This window comes from Cinclus cinclus, chromosome 7, assembly GCF_963662255.1.
Source record: "Cinclus cinclus chromosome 7, bCinCin1.1, whole genome shotgun sequence".
Taxonomy (NCBI): Eukaryota; Metazoa; Chordata; class Aves; order Passeriformes; family Cinclidae; genus Cinclus; species Cinclus cinclus.
In genome coordinates, this window is record NC_085052.1 from 20,554,124 (window position 1) to 20,569,796 (window position 15,673).

A 15,673-nucleotide genomic window follows, 5' to 3' on the forward strand; every position below is an offset into this window, starting at 1 on the left:
AAGAGAGCTTTTGTAAGAGAATAAGGTAAATCTGTTCTTCAGCCAGCTGACCTTCAGCGTGCAAGAAGTTCTCAGACAATGCACCTCTTTAAATTCTTAGTGTGTTAGAAATCCTGGACCTTAAACATACATCGTGCATCTTCTGAGTTTTAGTTCTCTGGTCAATTATTGCTTACCACTGTAAAGCCTCACCAGCTTTCTTTTTTCTGAGGATTTTTTTTGAATCATGAAGTCCAGTGAAGTTGGCAAGACACTGGAACTCTTAAAGATGTAACTTTAAAAATAATAAGCTAAAGATAAAATAGTTTTAACTCTGTCTAATGTTGAAACAGCAGGAGTTGTGCTGAGTGTGGCATTCTTCCTCTGTTAGGTGCTCAGGTTCATTAGCAAAAACTGTTTTGAGATGCAGTCTCTCTCTGATTGATGTTAGCAGAGTGTTAATGTCATTTCTCCACATGTGAGCAAAGTTAAGTCAGTTGGTTTTCATTTGTGGGGGATTTTTAACTCTGTATGCATGCAGAGAGTGAATGTAGAAAACCATAGTGAAGTGGGTTTGTCAGAAGTGTGCAGAGGGGAACTGCAAGCATTAACAGGTGTAAAACTACTGACACTTGGAAAAAAAAAACCCCACGCACTCACCCCTCTAAATCTACAATCATTTGGGTTCTGCAATTCAAGGGCTTGTGTGCAAATAAAATACAAGCATTGTTTTTCTGATATCTTAATGTATATTAAGGCCCTCTTTACAGAAGGAACTAATTGTAGCTTTGTAAACTATCTTAATCTTGGAGGCAGAATTCATGGTGCCAGGAGACCTGTATATGCCATCAGTCAGATAATATACTTCTCCCATTTTGAAGGGGAATCCAAATCCAGCAACCAAAGATTATTTGAGCCATGAAATATTTTGACTTACACTTTCAAGCTGTTTGTGGTGTAGTGTTAAGCAGTTTTCAGAAATTGAATTCAGATGCAATTTGACTCTACTATGGCTTTTGCTGCATATGGCAGTGACTTTGTGGGTGAATTGGACACCCTCCTGTGATAAAACAACCCTTTTTGCATGGGGTTAAAAAAAGTGCCATTCTTAAAATGTTGTGATGTCTACCGTGGAATTTGTGTAGTAATAGTTGCTGCAGTTTGTCAGTTAAGTGTGAAGTTTCCAACTCTGGACTGTAATCTGCCCATCTGGGATCTGTATTTTTAATGGTCTGTGGCTGTGAATCTCATTAGTCTTACCCAGTAAAGTGCTATTGAAAAAATTATGTTGCTTATTCATCTTTTTTCACTGTTTTGTACATAAAAATAACATTGTGTGGCTTAGGGCTGATGTAGGCCTCCCCCAAATTCTTCTTGCTTTTGACGTGGTCTTATATCTCTGCATTTGCAACTCATTGACATAATTTTCAATGTCATGTCACTGGTGTAAAATGTTTACGTCGTCAGATAGAGTTGCATAACTCTCACTGAGGAAATAAGAGCTATAAGAACGTCTTGTAAACACTGATCCCATTAGGGTTTTAGTGCTGTTAGTAAGCTTATGGGGGTAGTAGCAATGGAGAAGGAGAAAGATAAAAGCAAATAAGAGAAGCAGATTAGTTCCTAAATTTAAAAAGACCCACAATTTTTAGTTAAGAATTCTGCACTATTTCCAGGCAGCAAGAAGGTTGATGTACATATTTAATGAGTGAATTGCATAGACAGAAAAATAAAACCAAATAATCCTGATAATGTTTTGTTTGTAGGGTTTTTTGTTTTGGTTTGGTTTCTTTTTTGGTGAACAAATTAGTGCACCTGTGCTTCAAAGTGAATCTTGCTTTGTTCTCTGGAGCATTTTGCAGATTTGTTGGTCACTTTTGTAGTTGTCTCTAGGAGTATGTCTTATCAAAAAAGTGTGTGTATATGAATACTTTCATTCTTCCATGAGGAGAATATCATCCTGCCATAAAAGCCTCTTGGATAAAACCATATTTTTAGAGTTTTTCCTGTGGCTAATTGCCTGAAATACTTGAGGGTTGCATTACAGTGTCCTGTTCTTGCTGCTTTTGCTAGATCATTTGTTTAGTTGTGCTTGCTTGTCATGAGTGAGTATTTTAAAAATACAGAAACATTAAGAGAAAACCAAAACCAAGGGAGCCCTCAGGTGAGAACATTCCCTCTAGTCTGTGTTCTGAGCAAGCTTGATTGACAGTAAATCAGCAGTAGCATTGTAGCATCCCATCTCCATCAGTTGATCTCTGTTCTTGTCTTGTCTAACCCTCTTGATTTGTGACAGTGTGTGAAAACTCACACAGATGAATTCCACCAAAGGCTGTTGTTCTCCATTTGTTGTTGCAGCTGGCTTCGTGAATGCTGGGATGTTTTGCAGGGGATTGGTTTGGAGTGCATAGTATCTGAGAAACAGCTGAAACTTTTATAGCTTGGTACAGCACCTATTTCAGTGTAAAGTAGTTGCTTATTTTCTTGAGATTGACACTGCACGAACAGATGGGGCATCAGGAGCCTGTATCTTTACATTAGCTTCCTTAACTTGTAAAAGAAAAACTACTACTTTTTAGCAATACTGTGGTTTGCTTGGTTTTTCTTACAAGGAATGTTGTGGGTTTTTCCCCTTTCAACAAAATGGCATGGAATTATTAATCAGAAGCAGGGGAATTGAAAACAGCTAATTGACAACAGCTGGGAGTCAGTACTTGCATATTGCATTGTGTCTTCTGGTTTTCAGATGCTTCATTCTGCGTGTAGTCAAGCTGGACTGTGACTGGGTGCAGATGCAGTTCCCTGTGTCTGTTCAGCTGCCAGGTTCTGATGTAGGAGGGTCTTGCTTCAGCTTTAGGGTCTTCACCCCTTGGCTTGCCTGTTGCTTTTATCCCTTGCATTGTATTTGAGACAAGAAGTGGTACCCGTTCTTGGTGTCTGCTCAGTCCTTGTGTCTGCTGGGTGCTGCAAGAACACCCAGCAGCTCCAGCTGAAGCAGTCTGTGATGTGTATTTGCTTAGAACACCACTGAGACCAGCTATGTGATTTGAAGAGATCATATGCTGCTGAGAGACTGTTGATCTTTTGAAGGGAAATTAATCCCTAATTGTAAGAATTTGAATACTGGCCTAAAAGAGAGGGCATTTTGACTGAGGTTTTTCTTTGTTATCTAGCATGCTTCTTTGGATGGTCTTCTCTCAGCATATGTGTAGCTAATGTCTTTTGCTGTATGATAGAGCTTCAAGCTGCTCCAGCAGTTCATCTCTAAGCCTTTACAATGGCAGTTTCTCATGCTGTTCAGTTTAGTTGTACTCTTATTTCAAATCCTCTCTCCCCTAACTTTGACCCATTTTGGTATGGGTGTTTAAAGGTCAGTAATTCAATTGTTTTAAGTGCTTGTATGTTACCTTTTCTTCTGTATGTTTAAATTCACATTGGTTATTGTGTTTTTATGTTAAGTATTTAGTTGTTTTTTTCTGGAGCTTGGTTGTTGTGGTTCAGTACTTCATATGTTCCAAGTCTTACAGGCACAGAGTAGCTGAAAAGTCTCTTCCACGTAGGTGGAGAACTTTTCCTTTATCTCTTTGAAAATATAGCTGTCTTATTTGTGACTGGACCATGAATCTCAATTTAATTATACTTAGTCTGATTTACTCCCAAGATTGTAATCCCAAGACTATTCAAGGATGCTCTTAATATTCATCTCTATGTATTATGTACTAGTGCATTATAGATGGGCTGTGTTTTTTAATAATGTTGCCTGAAATTTGGGAAATTGTATAGTAAGTATTCAGTACTCATCTCACAAGTGTGTGCTTTAAAGCCACACAGCAGCAAGGAGACACAAATGTTTCTTGTGGCCCTCAGTGCTTATGTGGTCTGCAAGGATCTTAGTTCAACACTTCTGATGTTCCCTTTCTGTTGACTTTGTAGGGCTGGGTCTTACTGAGGCAAAATGTTAGTGTGATAGAAAACTGACTGATGGTGGTGTGTGACCCATTTAATCGGTTCTGCTCTTAATTAACATGTCTTTGAATAGGGAGCTAAAATTCATGTGCCTTGTGGATGGAGCTTTGCATGAGAAATACCTTTAAAGGAAGAGAAAGTGTCTTATTTTCAGACTTTTGCAAAATGCTCCTGGTCCATACCACGTGGCTTAATCTCAGTTCAGGGATGGATTTTGTCTATTTTTAACAGACAAGTTGCTTTTTATAAGATGTTGATTATATGGTAAAATGGAAGAAGGAAAGGAAGTATGAGCAATGGCTTAAATGCCTTGGATATAATTTATTTGGAATAACAAGTACATTTTTAATTAAAAGGCTTAGGTTTCATTTTGCAATGTTCACCTTGAGAGACTGTTTTAAGAGTACATTCACAGCATTCACCCTCAAGTATTACAGAGTTAAAGACAAAGGTGAAGTTTTCTGATATTTCTTGCCAAGTTTGAGTCCTGTAGGACTATATTTCTCTGGCATCTATTTCTTAAAGACATCAACTCTGAATAAATTTTTAGAAAGGGGAAAAAAAAGCCCCAAGAGAATAAACTAAAGCCAACAGCAGAATTTTAGAAGGACATGTACAGAAAACAGTTGAGAAAACAAATATTTTCAAATAGTTGATTTAGGTAGGTTATAATTAAATGCAGTGCTTCCTCTGCTTGCCTGTTTGAGAATTCTCAGCACATTTTGGTTTTAAAGGATATCAGAGAGACAATGTAGCACTGACTTAAGCCAAGGGGCATTTTACTGACAGGCGCTTAAATTAAACAAGCAGAAGTGCTTGAAGTGCATTCTATGGTAACAGTTTTATCTTTCTACCTGGGAAATCCTGTAAAAGTAATGTGTTACTTACTATTTTTAAAGTGAGTTTTGTAAAACAGGTCTTGTAACACCTCCATACCTCCTTCGCCAGTCAAGATTGAACTCTGCATATTTTGTCTTAGTTTTACTGTTCTTCTCACTTTAGCATTTGATATCAGAAGTGATTCACTTAATTTTCTTCATCTTCTTGTTCTGTGTGTAGTTCTATTACTTTTTTACTCTTTGTTACATGTAGGAGTGAAGCCAGTGAGAAAGGTGAGGAGAAGGGTCAGATGGGGACCAGGGATTGCTATAAAATCAAAGCTGTAGACTCGTCTCTGAAATGATAATGCAGCCTAACATGCCATTTTTCTAAAGTTATACGTAGGGAAAGCAATGTGTCCTATCTTTATGCCACATCTTATCTCTTGCTGTGAGTTTTATTCATTTACATTTGTATTCATTCACCTGTGTGTACAGTTTACTTGTAGGATTTGTGTCAAATGAAAGTAACTCAATGGAAATAACCTGATATTCAGTGTTTAGCCCAGTTGCTTTTTCTTTGTTGTGTTTTAATAGCTCTTTGGTATTCTCATTGTCCGTGGTCTGCTGATTACTCAAGTAGTTTATTCTGTGTTTTTCGGTTACTGTGCTGAAGGAATACTGCTAGCTCATTTTGAACATGACCTGTTTTTATGAGTAATTGTTGGCTGCAACTTATTATAGCCTACCCACTGATAGGAAAGGTTAAGGCAACTGCTACACATTCCTCTCTGTGGCAAGTCCTGCTGGTGAAAATGCAGGTTTGTGTGCATAGCTTGTGTTGGCTGTTTTGGGGTCAGGTGTTTTGTTGTTGGTGTTGTTCCAGCAGGAATAATTACATCTATGCTAAATTTTTAGCTGTTACAAAATGGCTATAAAAATTAAACCTGTAATTCATGTAAAACAGTAGCAAAAAGGGGAGGATAGTCCTCATCAAAGCTGCATGTTTTGTGAGGCAGTAAATAATGAGGTGAGATTTATTCAGAACAGTTCAGAAGATATACTTGATCTTGCATTTTAGGTAGGGGATAAAGATTAGATGGCTTCTCAAAATCCCTTCCAGACCTGGGTTTTCTTAGTCGTTTAACCTGTGAGAATTGTTTCAGGTTGTTTATGCTTAACTGGTGACTCTATCCTTCCAAGACTCGAAATAGGCTTTTTGTTCTGCTTGGCTTATGTCTACTTCCCAGAAGTAAATTGTAAAATGATTCTTGCTAGTTTTGCTTCACAATTAAAAATTATCTTCTCCTTTGGATAGTTTTATCTCAAGAATTTGTCAATTTTGACTTCACCACTGTATGATTTTTTTAATATTAAATTTGCACTCTTCCTTCCTATACGTATATTTGCTTTCTGAGCAGAAGCTCTGGTGCTTTCTCCCGTACTTTTTTAGCAGACTTCCTTTTTTCTTCCTTGCTAAAAATATTATAGAACCTGAGAGTACCTTTTGTCTGTTTTATTGATAATACTTCTTGGTACAAGTGGGTATAAATCTACCACAAGTAGGTATAAATCCACCAACCTGGGCTTTGTGTATCCAGAAATAAACTTTTTGAATAGATCTCTCTTTGTTTAGGACTCAGATGTGAATATTTGAAGTCTAGTTTCAGCATCAAAGTAGGACTGTCCAGCTGACTTGACAGGAGTAAATAGGGAAGAGACCCTGTAATGCTGCTGTGAACCATATTTCAGGTAGGATTGTCTCACCTTGGCTACATGGGCAACTACCCCCTTGAAACTTAGGGCAATTTAACTTCATAATTTCAGCATTTACATGTGTGCCAGGGTAGCTATTGTGAATTCACTCATACTTGGAGTATTATTGACAAATTGTTTTCTACTTTTCAGTTAATTTCCACTATTTTTTCCGTCTCTTTTTTTCTTGTAGAAAATTCTGAATTTTAGAATGGTGCATGGTTTTATAAGTAAGATTGTTGGGTTTTTTTCCCTTCCAGGTTTTACTGCTTTTCCCTTATTCTGAAGATGTTTCAGCTGTGTGCTCTGAGCTATGCCACATAATTGGCCACCTGTCTTCTGCTCATTATTACTAACACAATACAGCTGATGAATCAGTTAATGGGTTCAGTGCAAAGTCAGCCTCACCCTACTTCACTGTGTACAGTTATTAAAATCAAGCTGGCTGACCTGTGCTGGAGCAGATGAGGAGGTCTCATGTAGCAGCATTTCTAACTAACCTTCATACCCAGCACCAGATCTTTATAAAAAGGAATCGTATCCAGGCTGAAGGCTTGCAGCTCTCACAACAATGTGCAGGTGTTTCAAACAGTACTGAAGTGGTTTTTTTGAGTCTTTTACCTTGTAGATGTTGTTTAGGTGTTGCCTCTTTTCTAGTATTGTGTAATGAGATAACTGAATAAAGAACCTCTATAGAAGAAATGCATTTTAAACCATTCAAAATGCTTCTCCTTTCATTGTTCAGAGTAATTTCAAGTATGAAAGTGCCTCAATTTGGACTTTCTGTGGTATCTACTACTACTGTAGCAGCATGAATTATATTAATTTGATTATGTTTAATTGTTTTGACTGTGTTTAATTAAAAACAGTACACTTTTTAGGGACTAATTAAAAGCAGTATGTTTTTTAGTAACTTGAAAGCTTTACACCTGTTTTGGTTGTCAAAAGTGTAAGTGAAATTACTTTTCTGCTAAAAGCTTGTTTATCTGCTAGCTGTAGAGAAAGGGGCACATCTTTTTCCATTGTTCATTTTCTAGTCTGCTTCTCTCACATTTGTGAATGGGATTATAGAACTGTAAAACAAGAGACTGGATCTATAACAGAGTAAATATCACTGGTGGTGGAGAAACAAGCCTGATGGTAGAAGATTGGCTCTGGGAGAAGGGAATAGTGGCTAATGAATCTAACTTCACTGCAAAAAAAATTAATAAATGTGGATGTTTGAAAACTGTGTTTTTTCCATACCTATGTAATCCTTTCATTTGTCAGGTGTGCTCAGTGCTGGGGGAGATGTTAGCTGCTTTGCTGTGTGCATGCACTTTGAAAGCCCTCTCCTATCCTGTCTCTCCCAGCTGTTGGGAATGGAGGGCATTTCTAGGCAGAGGGTGAGAAAGTGCTTACTGACATCAGGGCTGAAGTTTTCCTTTGAAAACTTGCAGCCTGCAGGGTGTGGAGGGAAAACTGAGGGCCAGATTGGTTTACATCCTGGCTTCCAGTAGTGTTTTAGAGGATGCTGAGGGACATAGAGGAACATAACATTGAATATCTGAAACTGAATTAATTAAGGGGTTGGCATCAGGGTTTGGAAGATGGGGGAACCAAGGCTGCTGTAGTGATGGGTCAGGAGGTCATCTCAGTAAAGCAGGAATGTACTTGCAGGTAAGTCTGGTGTTTTGTATAAAGTGTAATCTGAGTCAGAGCAAAGCAGAAACATAAGGGTTCGATAGCCTGATGATGAGAAATCTTCATCTGCAGGTAAAAACATAAAAAGTGGAGTTGATTTGGTAGAAAGGTGGTGGTTAAATGTATTTATATAAACCTCTTACTGCCTGCCTTCAGTTAAGATCCTCATGAGCATAGTGTAGTCAGCACTGCACTGATACATGAATCTCAGTTGCTTCTCTAAAGAACTTCAAGTATAAAGACAGGTATCATATGAAAGGTGGTGGTGAAGGGAATAAACCAACAAATACTAATTGAAATTAAAACCTTGTAGATAGCTGAATACTGAATGCTGTCAGAAAAGGTCAACACTAAGTTGCCTGGATAACTGTTCCATTGCTACTTGGGCGCCTATGTTGTACTAGCTATTTGTGAAAACTGCTGGAATTTGCAGGATGTTGCTGCCACATTGTAACAGAAATGTGTGAAAAGTATTTGGTTACCTTAAGTCTCCTAAACATGTCAGTTTTGTCTGGAGACAAGCTGCTAGGCTGATGCTGCTCTTTTGGCCAAGGACTGGTGGTTTTTTGTTTTTTGTTTTTTTTTGTGCTATGTCCCCATGCCCGGAGTGACTGAAAACAGACATGGAGTTGAGAGACAACTCTTCAGAGCATTTCTGGGCTGACTTTTACTATCTGTCAAAAACAGTCATTAATGTGGTGAGATAAAAGAGAAGGTGGAACAGCTCCCTGCTTTGACCTCTTTAGCCCCTCACAAGTTTTTTTCTCTGAATGACTAATTGTGTTTTGTTTCTTGTCTTTCTAGATGGGCTGGTGATCCCATTGGTGGAACTCTCTGCAAAACAGGTTGCATTTCACATTCCATTTGAGGTAGTGGAGAAAGTTTATCCTCCAGTGCCTGAACAACTGCAACTTCGAATCGCCTTCTGGAGTTTTCCAGAAAATGAGGAGGATATCAGGTAATAAATACTATTTTCTTTTTCACTGATTCTTAAGAAAAGATTTTGTTCACTTTAGGAGAATCATTGTTCTTTTGATGTCCTGTGTATTTGGTGCTTCTGTGGCTCTCACATGCCTTTTGTCATACGTGGAAAGATTACCGTGTGATATGTTGTGATACAGGGTTCTATTCTGGGGTGAACTGCCTTGCATTATGTGCCAGGAAAACCATATAGATGTCTAGGTTCTGTGTGTAAAGGCTAGAAAATAAACGCACCCTTTGCTAACATTAGGCTAGTTTGTAGAGTTTTGTCCTTATGTTAGTCTTATGAAGTCATCTTTCCAATTTGAACCTGTTGCTCTCGAGTCAGAGCTTTAACTGGGTTCAGAAATTGCCAAAGAGGGCTTGCTCAGTATGCTGTGCAAGCCTTTTGTTCATGTAAATAGGAGAAACAGAATTTGCTGAATACATCAGTCATCAGAATTGATATAGTCAGATGACTATATTTCTTATGTTTCCACATTAACTATGTGACTACATAGTCTAAGATTTTCTGCTTTTAGATCTATTTCTAAGCTTTGCTGAAACTTTTATATTATAAGAGGTCTACTGCTGTAACTGCATGTAGAATTTTGTTGCAAAGTAGTGATACTACACTCTTAATAGAAAAAGAATCTTGCTGCAAGTTCTTGGATATGTTTGTCTAAGATTCAGGGATCAGATGGGGGAGGTAATGTCAGAAGTGCTGATGTAAGATCACCTGCTAGGGAGTAGAGCAAGCCAGCTGGTTGTGTATGCTCTTTATTCTGATGAACACAGATATAAAAAAAACTCACAAGAGCATGCAGATAATTAGTCTAGAAGGAGTTTTTACTGTGGCATGCTAACATTAGACCTTGAACTATACTGTACTACTATATAAAAGCCTAATCTTAGACTATGAACGAGTTTGTATTTCGAAGACTTAGGTGAAAATTCCTACAACCGCCAGTGGCTATACACAAACCCAGCTGGGAAGAGACTAATGATTTTTGTGGTTGAATTGTTATGTTGAAATGGCAGGAGAGACCTAGACTTTGTAGTCAAGATAGCAAGGGTTTTTCAAAAGCCATGTCAGCTAAGAGGATAATACTGTGAAGTTTCTCAAAACCAGACTGATCCTGACACATTCTGTTTGTCTTGCAGGTTGTACTCATGCTTGGCGAACGGCAGCGCAGACGAGTTCCAGCGAGGGGAGCAGCTCTTCCGGGTGAGGGCTGTCAAAGACCCTCTCCAGATAGGTAAGAACAGTGCAGTCTCCAGATACTTCAGAGTCACAAAATCATATCTGCAATGGGACAGCAGTGCTATGGCCACGTCTCAAAACAAGCTTTTCTGACATCCTAGCTAAAACTCCCTGCCAAATGTATTCTATTTTGGGCTCAGTCAGCTCAGCTGTGAAATGGACTGGAAGGTCAGAAATGTTCTGATGCTTAATCTGTCTTAGCATTTTGCAAAAAACTGTATATAGGATGCCTTTTCCTCCATAATGCTTAAGTTCCTCTTTGCTAAAGAGAACTTGATTTCTAGTTGTCTGATCAAATGATCAATGGCTAAAGTGCCTGTATGGCACAGAGGAAGTTAGCAAGGTTTATTCTTGTAGCAAAAGTGTTTTATTAATAGTACAGTTATTCATGTAGTACTTAGGCAGAAGGAAACCCATCTTGTTAGACAGTGAGTTTTATAGCTTCTCCTACTATCTTGTTCTTTTTATGTTTTTTGGCTATAGAAGCTAATCTTATCTATACAAAGAATTGGTCTCTGGATTTTTCATTAAATCCTTTGAAGCAAAGAAGAATATTGAGATAGCTTTTTCAGTGACAGCTGTTTGACCAGAACGCATTATGTGAAATAAAGGTACCGCTTACTAGTATGTCAAGGTGGGCTGTGTCAATCCCATGAAGATTTTTTTACACAAGTGTGAGCTTCAGAATCAGACTGTTATTTGGCATGTGGGAACCAAGCCTGTTGTAATAAGAAAAATTATATTATAAAAAACTGTGTAGTGTTAAGGACGAAATTCAGGAAATTTCTTGTGTTTTCATGTGAAGAGGGATAGAGACTTCTGTGGGCCTGTTTAGTTATTGGAACCAGGAATACTTAACTCTCAGTGGTAAGGGACATGAATAAATTTAGGTAAAGAGCCCTCAGAAGGTGAATAAAAGGGACATGTACTATAAAGCATTGGGGAGAACAAAAAGAGAAGGAGATAGCCTTTGAGATATGCAAACTGCAAGAGGCTGATGAACTGTTACCTGAATATGGAGTAAAGCCTCTGTGAAAGGGTATTACCTAGTCCAGTGTGTACTGTAATAGCAATAGTAGGAATTCTTGGGAATGAAAGTGAAGTGATTCCTCATACATAGGTCAGATTGAGTTAAAACTACCTCACATAGTCTCAGTGAGTTGTCAGTGACACCAGATAGTAATTTTGGAATAACAACATTAATTTGGAAATTTTGCTAAATAGGATTAAACTGACTTTTGAGGGCATTAGTAATCTTCCAATGTCACAACTGTATTGCTGAGAGGCCTCTAAGGAGTCTGCTGAACTTCAGGAAGCCAAATGCTTGACAGAGAGAAAATTAGTTAAAAAGCGGCTGGCTGAAATTTAGCAATTCCTGTGACTTTTACAGTGGAAAAGAGCAAAATATTGATAGACAGTAGAAGACTCTGGTCAGCACTTGTTTCAGTAATACATTACAAAGGTGAGGAGTAAAGCAGTGTGCATGAATAAAGGCTGGGAATATTAGTGTAAAACCTGTGTGTTGTAGGGAAAAAGAGGAGCTGGTGAGTGATAATGGGTAAAAACTTCTCAAGTGCACATAGAAGCAACTGTGAATCTTGACAAAGGGTTATGTGTGTGGAAGGGAAGGAAGAAACTTTGTTTAAATAGTAAGATTGCCTTGTCCTTAGTGGAGGAACTGTCTCTAATAGTGGGTTTTTTTTTCCTGTGAGTAGCAGCACAGAAGCTGGGCAGCAGAGATTGGGTGAATATATTTTTAGTTGTCTATGCCAAATGATTTTAAGGTGTGTATTTGCAGTATTGAGTTTCACACACTGACAAATGGGAGAAGAAACATAGGAAGTGAAGCAGCCCTTGAGCAGGGAATTGATTTGCTGAGGGATTGAGCAGTGCATTGTGATACTGTATTCAGTAGAACAAATTTTCACTTGTGCTTTGTGCTCTTTTTGTCTCATTTCCCCTCATAGTCTTAAGATTTATTTTTTGACTATAAATAATCTTATTTTGTCCGAATGCATATCCGTATCTATGATTTCTGAACAGTAGCACCTCTTCACTACTTTCCAAACCCCCGATTTTTTTACAGCTTTCTACTGTATATACACATGGAATTGGCTTTTGTAAACCTTCTCCCTCCGTTCTCTTTGTAGCAGTCACATACCCACATCATTGCACTGAAGACATTACTGCTGTTCATTAACAGGTGTTGTAGATTTCAGGGACTTCTTTTCTGTCCCAGTCTTGGTTTCTTTTTAACAGCTGAGGAAGGCAGCAGCAAGTTCAGTTTGGATTCTGATTTGGCATCTCCTTGAATAGTGGCTACACTTTTTAGAGGTTCTCCTATCTTTGTTTTAAACGAACACCTGTCCAAAATTGCCTGGCTTTTTACTTGGGTATAAAAGCTTTTGTTCAGCTCGTTTTCTCCTTTTTTTCAAAAGCTCCTAAATTCTAAGCAGAGGTGCGTGTTTTCTGTTACTGTTGTAGGAGCATCAGAACTGCCCTTAAAACAGTAACAGAACAGTGTTGAAGAAAGCCATGTTGCAGTGAGCTGATGTGGAACTTGGGGACACGATTTAGTGGTGAAGGTGGCAGTGCAAGGTTAGTGCTTAGGGTAGATGGTCCTAAAGGTCTTTTCCAGCCTCAGAGATTCTGTGATTCTTTCATTTTTCCTGGTGAAAGAAACCATTCATTATAATCCGGATTGCTTTCCTCAGATAGTTTCCTGTGCCATCCCACAGAGAATTGTTCAGTACAGCAAGATGGGTGTTGCAAAAGAATTAACTGGGAAGTGCTGTTTGAATTAGCACTTTAAGTGTCAGACTTGTCATGTTAAACTCCTTAAATTTTGTCTAGTTTTATAAGTATTCTTCCCTCGTTGCATTATCAGTTAACTGTCTTCATACACAAGAATGTCATTGTAGGGGCTTGATAAGAGCTTGTAGCTGGAGTACAGTCTTCTCTAACATCTTTTGTATATTTCTTTTTTTGCAGTGAACAGAATTGATGCAATTCTAACGTGTGAAATGTTTAATTTGCTTATGTGAAAGTCAGAACATTACTCTGAAATGCTTTTAGTATAGCAGAAAGACTAGCTGAACTGTTTGGGTCGTATTAACCAAATGTGGAATATAAATTAGAACTGTATCTGGTAATAAGCAATGCAGTAATTTTGTGTGAGTTTTGTGTTTTGATTCTGTTCCAACTGCTAAAATGGCTGAAGAATTTGGGTGGCATTATGTGTACTAATCAAAATAATAACATCAGGGAGAGGATTTGAATTATGGTGAACAGGACAAATAGAAAGGTTAAGCAAGGTAAGAGCAAATTTATATTGGTATGAGGATTATATTTTGAGGAGGAAATGATGCACAGTATTTTAAATCGAATAAATTTAGTAGGTCATGTGCACTCCTGAACACTATCATTTTTATGATCTCACGATATCATAATAAAAATGTAGTAGTGTGGATTTATAGTCTCTTTCCTTGTCCTCCTGGTGTAGAAACGATCATCTGTCCCAAGCCATATTTTTTCACTTCAGGTAGACTGTTGGACTGAAGTTTGGTCATGACTTTGATACCCCGATGCTTTCTGTGCTTCATTAAAACTGAATTCTAGATTAGCGGAAAGGTTCTGAGCCTGGTACTCCTTGCTGTAGAGGATGACTAACTGCTGATAAGCACCTTCAAGATGGATAGAAGATTTATGTTCCTGCTGGTCTTTTCCTGATTACACGTGTCCCTCTGGATAAGCAGCATCTCCAGAGGAAGCTGCATTATGAGTACAACTCATATGCACTATACATGAGTTTATATGAAGCTAAGATTTGCTAAAGTCCTTTGTCATAATTTATTTGTTTATGGTCACTAATTAATGGGGCTAGATTCATTCAAGCATTATTTCTAAAATTTCACCTTTCTGTTGTTTTTAGTCTAAGCAAGAGGTTTAGGGTTTTTTTTTTGATTCATGATTTGTCACAAAGGGACATTAACAACATTGCAAGGAGGGGCATAATTTATGACCAATAGGTAGTTTCTGAAGCCACAAAGTGAAAGTAAGCTTTCAGGTTAAGTGCTGCCTTCTTTAGTTGCCTGTGAAATTGTGAAAATTGATTGACTTGGAAATAATTCCGATCACGTCACCTGGCCTGTTCTGCAATGCTGCCAGATTTAGCACAGAAGTTACACCTAAAATGTATGTAGTCTAGCATTGACTCTGTAAACAAAACCTGACACTTTTCAGGGATGACTTTATACAGTTCTGCTTTTCTCTGTTAAATAATAAGAGAAATGAATTAATTAATGTATTAAAAGCTGGTACGTTGGAGTCTCTTATAACACAGTATGCCTCTCGGCTAATGTTTAGGCACACTTGGTTGGGAAGAAAAAAGTACTAGAGTCTCCGGATCCATGTCCATCCTTGCACGGATGTTGTTGCCAGACGTATTGTTTTAGCATTTAAATGGCATATATGTGTATTTCTGTGCTGGCCAAACCTTTTCCCCAAATACCCGAAGAGTAACTTTGGACTTGTGAATCTCCACAGGTTTCCATCTGAGCGCCACTGTGGTGCCCCCGCAGATGGTGCCCCCCAAGGGCGCGTACAACGTGGCGGTGATGTTTGACCGGTGCCGGATCACGTCGTGCAGCTGCACCTGCGGCGCCGGGGCCAAGTGGTGCGCGCACGTCGTGGCGCTCTGCCTCTTCCGCATCCACAATGTAGGCACAGCTCAGCTCTGCTCGCCCTGGCGCCTTCTCCCGGGCTCTCCTCGGTCCGGTTCTGTGCAGCACGCGCTTCTGTAGGGATGTGGTTCCGGCGCTCCAGACTGTGCAAGTGCCTGCTCGCAGCTGAGTCTCAGTCTGCAGGCTGAGTTGTCTGAGGCTGTAGACTGCAGACTGTCCTTTGGTAATGTGCAGGTTCCTCAGGGTAGATACGGAGTGATTTTTGGCCCCTTCCTGTTTCTCATTTAAGTGCTAAAATCACTCATTGTTTCTTCATCTCTGAAAAGAGTGGAAGATCACCAACAGTTTGTCTTTTATTAAAAGTCTTTGTAAGTACAGGATTTGAAAGCTCACTCTTTATGTTGTTTGGTCAGAGTGCAGAAGGAAAATAATCTTGATCACTGTTGGCCTTTATGTTCACCAGTTCATTTTAACACTTATGGAGGTTACTGTCATTTTGACTTATAGATTTCAAGCAGTTAGGTTTGTTTTTGTTTGGTGGCTTTTATTCTATGTGGCCTTCTGCA

At 38.7% G+C, this 15,673-nt stretch overlaps 1 protein-coding gene across 2 annotated transcripts in view; it reads left to right on the forward strand.

The window, feature by feature from the left end:
• Positions 1–15,673, forward strand: part of ZSWIM8 (zinc finger SWIM-type containing 8) — a 58,235-nt gene that overhangs the window by 12,192 nt on the left and 30,370 nt on the right. For both annotated transcript variants that reach the window (XM_062496615.1, XM_062496616.1), the window contains exons 2-4: positions 9,006–9,159; positions 10,326–10,420; positions 14,971–15,143. In XM_062496615.1, the coding sequence (XP_062352599.1) occupies positions 9,006–9,159; positions 10,326–10,420; positions 14,971–15,143 (422 nt within the window). The remainder of the gene's footprint in view (positions 1–9,005; positions 9,160–10,325; positions 10,421–14,970; positions 15,144–15,673) is intronic.